Consider the following 6,090-nt stretch of genomic DNA (forward strand, 5'->3'; position numbering starts at 1 on the left):
CTACATTTCTGTAATGCATACCATATATTCTTTGCACTACTAATTAATTACCGTGAGCTAAAAGGTCCTATTTATAAACGGTTCACGAATGTGTATTTATGAAGACGATTTGTGAGACAGGTAAACTTACCGTTGTGCGTACGATGGTCTTGTGCTCAACACGGTGCATTTCCAGGTCCTGTACCCATCCGTCCGTGAACTGCACCTGGGCCTGTTGCAGTGACCTGAAGTTACTAAAACTTCATGAGTGTATGCACTCACTCCAAGAACCATGTAATTATAAATCTGAGCGTGGTTAAAGTTGGGCAGCACGCTGATGTCTTTTGTCCAGTCTGTGTGCTCGTAAAGGGTCTAACCCTTTCACTCCTTTGATTTTTTCCAAGTACCTTTTCTTTGCCTTTTCCTCGAGTCTGTCTTTGTACGGACCGGCATTGTTCTCCTTCGTTTTGTACATTATTTTTGGTGAGAAAAGAAAAAGCAAGACGGTATTGGAACGTGAGAAAAACGTTTTGCGGTGCTGCAAATGCTTGCATTTGATGCGGTAATTTAAATGTCCTGCCTTCACTCCCGGCATGCAATGCGCGAAAGTCACGTGGTCTGTCAATCTCTATAACCTGCAATGTATTTCCATAACACGGGCTAAAGTGGATATAATTAGAATACTAAAGATTTAATTTCTGCTGTTTTTACATTTTCATTTTTCTTGGCCTATTATATTTATATATATAAATACACTTCACTTGCATCGCGTAAATAAGCATTGCTTTATAGCTTATATATAATATAAATGTTGCTCTACAACTATAGTTTTTAATTACTTTTTAAAATAAACTATTTTGCTCTGACGTTTCCTAACATAAAGATGACCTCTGTATTTCTACCTACGTAGCCTACTGTTAGGCACAAGTCTATTGGCTTGCAAATGCATCACTTTCCCTTTAGGAAGAAAACAGTTATTGCAGTAATTATATAATTACCTCACTAATTGTTGTTAACAAGTTCCCCCTATAGTCCAATTATTACCGCAGCTTTGTCAGGTCCCCTCAGGAATCCATGACAAAGGTCCAATCGCGTTAATGAATGACCTGAGGCTGAAAAGTAAAAGTGGAGCGAAGGACCTGTCCTTTTTGAAAACATACACTTAACTTGTCATTTAATGGCACTTGTATTATGATGCCCGTTGAGGACACAAGTTTCTCGCTGCGCTATTCTCATGGGTAGATGATGGCGTAAGAACTTATGACAGAGGTGAGGCGGGTTTTGGAGGAAAACAGTTTCAAAGCCTGATTGCATTCCGCCACTTCAGAAACAAGACCACCTACCCCTACCCCTTTTCATTTTGGAAATCTAGTTTTCTTTCTGTTGTTTCTTTTTTATTCCTTTGTCCTAACGAAAACATCCAACACTAATTGAAATTACACCGAGTAATCAGCGGAGAAATCGCTCCTCTGTGACACAGAATAACAAGACAGGCCAGTGTTTTGATGCCATGACTCCACGCTGAAATCAGCCCTCCACGGTCCTGTGTTAAAACCAAGCGTGAAAAAGCAGATAATGTGACGGATATCGGACAAAAGGCATCAGAAGGCCCACTTACACCCAGAGCATTTCGGCCAAGTTTCATACCGATTAAACGCTGAAGCATAACACCACAACTGTGTCCCGCAATTTTTCGGTTTTTACTCAATTAGTTACTCCTGACACAAGTCTGCCAATTCAATTCATTCGACTGAGTGACTTCACGGCTGTGATTTAGTTCTGCGAAGGCAATGAATTTAACGTCAGCCTTGGATATCAGAAGCCCGTTAAATGAAATTAAATGTCCAGTTGCTAAAAGGGTTACAACCACTTGCAGGGACATTATAGAAGTTGTCTGATTACCATTTCATAGCAGGATGAAGAGGAAACTAGTGTTGGTTCAGTTTAGAAGTGAAAGGAATCTTTTGATGCAGACTGTAGTTACAAATCAGAGGAAAAGAAAAGATCAGTGGCACACCGCTAAAAACTGGCCTCTTTTCATTCTCGGCCTCTTCAGACTGAATACAAATATGCCCCTCCTTTAACAGGGCCTCACTCATTTCAACACACGCATTGTACACCAACACAGGATCGGGCAGGAGAACATGGGCAGTGTGAGACAGGTTTTCTCTACTGTGTCGCGTGTCCTTCAAATAAACTTTCCTGAAGTGCGCAACCAGCTCTATACATCTACTGAATGAACTGCATACACAGAGCCCATTTACCTTAAACAGCGATAAAATAGAGTGCGCCGTAAGCTCTTGTTTACTTAATCCCACCTCGATCCCACAACCCTTTAACTCTCATATATCTCATGCGTGTTCTATTTTGGGGGGGTAAAAGACCGAAAGTTGAGTCACACAACGATGTGTGCTGCTGGCAAAGTTTCTGGGCTGCCTTTCCTCATAACAGCCATCCCTCAAGAGTCTCTCCATCTAAAGCAATGCATTGTCAGGGACTGTAACATCTAGTCCTTTTAACTGAATCAGTCAAAAATGGACACCGTTTTGTCAGTCAGTTTTTACTGAGTTTGCATCACTGCATTTTGTGTTTTGTTTCGCTTTGTTTGTTTGTTTTTCAGTGGGTGCTTTAAAAATTACAGGGTGCAGAGTTCCTGTGGGCCACACCACATGTCCTGGTTTAAAGTATCACCCACTGTCAGGGAATGAGTCAACTAGCACTTATTGTATTTTGTCGTGCAGTCAGAACAACTGCATGTGGCATGTTGTGTTTATAGTTTTATATAAAAGAAATAACACAAATGTTATTTTAAATGACTGAAAGCAAAATGATCACAGTGTGGGCTATACTACTACTACTACTACTACTAATAATAATAATAATAGAAATAATAATAATAATAATAATAATAATAATAATTATTATTATTATTATTATTATTATTATTATTATAAATATGTGGATTTTGCGTGTGAATAAAACTTTTTTTAATTAAACTACTATAAAAAAGTTATTAAAGACATTTTTTACACAATAAGCCAATTACATATACAAAAACTATGTAATGAATGAAGGGATTAATTATGTTTTAATACTAAAAAAGCTGCGTGAACATTTTGCTGATATTATTTTATTATTGGGTTATTCTGAGATCCCGGCAGATAGTTCTGGTATGTTACACATCTTGGTAAGATGATTCATCCCTATTTTTCCATTTTCAGATGGTCTGAGTTTGAGCACAAAATGCCCAGTGGACTGCGGTGATCCTATGGTCAATACATTGTTTCAGCTGCTATGACTTTCCCAAGGCTCAGTTCCTTTCAGCGGGAAGTGTGGAAAATCGGGAAGCGAGGGAGCAAGGACAAGGGGCGGCCCGCGATTCTCCTCGGTGCCTCACTGAGGCTGGTATGAAGACAAAAACTGCTGACGCACAATAGTGAAAGAATGCTAAAAGTGTAAAAGTGTCCTCAAGGCACTTGGAACCTCTTCTGCTTTTTTTGTTCCAGCATCTAGGGTGTTTATCGTGTATAGTCTCTATATAAATATATATGAAAATACCTGCATTGTTTGCCTTTAAAAAGTAGCCTGGCTGATGTAATAAGATGTTGCAGGTGCAGAGGTTTTACTATCAGCGGTCACCAGAAAATCGGAGTGTTGTGGAGACACGACGTGAATTTCCACGGTGCTGCCTTCAACCTGGTGGCGTGAAACTCACTCACAAAGACTGAATACAGGAGTCAATAGTGTCCATGCTGCACGCCAAGCAGAACCATTATCATTATGTTTACTATTTTTACGCTACTTTATACATTTGCCACACAAGTTGATTATTAGGGGAAGGGATAGCTCAGTAGGTAGAGTGGTGGCCCCATGATCGGAAGGTCGGGGGTTCGACTGAACAGCTACCCTGAGGTACCCCTGAGCAAGGTACCGTCCCTACACACTGCGTCCAAAGGCTGACCACTGCTTCACTGAGTGAATGGGTTAAATGCAGAGAGGAATTTCCCCACGGGGATCAATAAAGTACACTTTCTTTCTTTCTATTAGACACCAAGCAGACGCTGCACAAGCAGCAGACTGTATAGACTCTATATAACTAGATCTGTTCTCCCATTAAACTCTAGTCTGGTTATTCATCTGTGCCCTGCACGAACCTGCGTTTGAGGAAATGAAGAAAGAAAAATATGAACCAGGTAATTAAAAAAAAAACACTTCCAGGCTGTGTGAGTTTGGATTAAGGTGAGATAGATTTATTCTCAGTTATTAAACATGGAGCACCATAAAAAATAGATTTTCAAATAATTTGAGTCTTAATCTATAGTTAGTGTGGGCTTCTAAACCAACTATGGCTGCCAGTGTTGCCCATTTGAGCGCGAGAGACAGAGGCGGGCCTGTTTGCATTGACATGTTAAGTGGGTGTCTCTATATAAATCCACTCAGTGGGCCAGAGAGAGAAAGAGATTAACTTCAAGGAAATCAAAACGGACTAAGAGAATGGTGGCGACGACAGACTGCGTCGAGAAAGTCAAACCCACTGCTGGAAACAAGGTGTGTAAAGGAACATGTTAAAGGGAACTCAATAAAAGGGCGAATACCTCACAATTATTACGAATTATCGAAGCACGGAGTGTTGACTTTATGTGCTTTATAGGTGTCCAAACCACTCATGGAAAAAAAGCGAAGAGCTCGCATAAACCAGTGTTTGGACCAGTTAAAATGTCTCCTGGAGAGCTACTACAGCAGCAGTGTAAGTATGAGAACCACAACTTTAGAGCTAGAACAGTTTGGTTTGCTACTTTTGATGAGGTAGCTTTTTTTATGAAAAAGGTTTAAGTAATGTGATCTCTTTTCTCAGATTCGAAAGCGCAAACTGGAAAAGGCTGACATCTTGGAGCTCACCGTGAAACATCTCAAGAACCTCCAAAAAATTCAAAGCTGTGAGTTATGTCTTCATTCTTGAATATGTATTCGTGTATTTTTGAGAGCACAACTTTATGCAGAATTTGAATGTCTCTGACTTTGAGATGCATTTTTTTTTTATGATTTTAGGCGCAGCGTCTGCTTTCGACGTTTCCGACTACCAAAGTGGCTTCCGCAGTTGCCTAACCAACGTCAACCAGTACTTGCTGATGGCAGATGATCTAAACGCGAGCGACCGCTGGATGTTATCGCAGCTTTCCAATAAACTCTGTCGCTCTCGGAGAAGAGCGGAAATCTCCAGCACCATGGACAGCGGCCTGGAGCAAACTGACACTCAGAGTGGGACGCAGAAACTTTCTCCATCCGCATCCGGAACTGAGGAGAGAAAAACGACCGGATCGAAAACTCTGAAAGTCCACAGTGCAAGCACGTCTCCTTTTCCACCTGCAGAAGAAGCATTCCGCTCCACTGAAGCCAAACAGGCTGTTCTTTTTGCGGCTCCTACTCAAAATACTAGTAAAAAAGGCTCCAGCTACATAAATGAAGGCGCAAACGGTCAGCAAAGCCTGTGGCGACCTTGGTAGCTTAAAGTCTGTAAATATCCTGTAAATAAAGCTTGATTTAACTGTTTATGTTTCTTATTGCACTATAGTTTTCCTGGACATGTTGTTACTTATTGTTAATACCGTATTATTTTCCTAATAAACGTGGCAAAAGAAACGTCCCGTTGTGTTGTTTGTAACATGACATCAACCTTTCAGTCTGAATGTCAAATACAGCATGTTGTGTACAAAGTGGCACATGTATTAGTTTAAGGACGGATTAGTGTAAAAGAGGGAGAGAGAGAGAGAAAACAATCCAAAACGACACAGATTACTGTAAAAAATGTAAACTTCAAAACGTTGATTGTGATTGTGGGAAGCCCGAGAACCTGTGTGTGCTTGAAACTTTAAAAATGAAGCGCTTCATAATTTCTATTTCTTTGTGGCATTTCTCTAAACTTAATTTGCCTAATTTCATGTGAAACTATGACGTCATTTTGTGGATTTTAGGGAAAACGGACTCGGTGGGGTTTGACTGTCATTTCTTCCATTCTTCTCTGGTTTCACGCGTAAGTACCGAAACAGTAGCAGGGAAATCAGATACTTGTCGGACAGCAAAACAATTTTCTGCTGTATGCAACTAATTACA

General features: G+C 40.4%; 1 protein-coding gene across 1 annotated transcript; it reads left to right on the forward strand.

Annotated features, from left to right (window-relative positions):
• Positions 1–4,473: 4,473 nt before the first annotated feature.
• Positions 4,474–5,483, forward strand: her3 (hairy-related 3). Its single transcript, XM_031738181.1, has 4 exons — positions 4,474–4,527; positions 4,631–4,726; positions 4,835–4,916; positions 5,029–5,483. Exons 1-4 carry the CDS (start codon positions 4,474–4,476, stop codon positions 5,481–5,483), a joined length of 687 nt encoding a protein of 228 aa, XP_031594041.1.
• The last annotated feature ends 607 nt before the right edge of the window (positions 5,484–6,090 follow it).

The sequence above is a fragment of the Oreochromis aureus genome, linkage group 20 (assembly GCF_013358895.1).
Source record: "Oreochromis aureus strain Israel breed Guangdong linkage group 20, ZZ_aureus, whole genome shotgun sequence".
NCBI classification, from domain to species: Eukaryota; Metazoa; Chordata; class Actinopteri; order Cichliformes; family Cichlidae; genus Oreochromis; species Oreochromis aureus.

Excerpts from the sequence above, each read along its gene's own strand:
- her3 (XM_031738181.1), top strand. The coding sequence starts at position 4,474 with ATGGTGGCGACGACAGACTGCGTCGAGAAAGTCAAACCCACTGCTGGA. Across the intron at positions 4,528-4,630 it reads AACCCACTGCTGGAAACAAG|GTGTCCAAACCACTCATGGA; the intron begins GTGTGTAAAGGA and ends TGTGCTTTATAG. Across the intron at positions 4,727-4,834 it reads AGAGCTACTACAGCAGCAGT|ATTCGAAAGCGCAAACTGGA; the intron begins GTAAGTATGAGA and ends CTCTTTTCTCAG.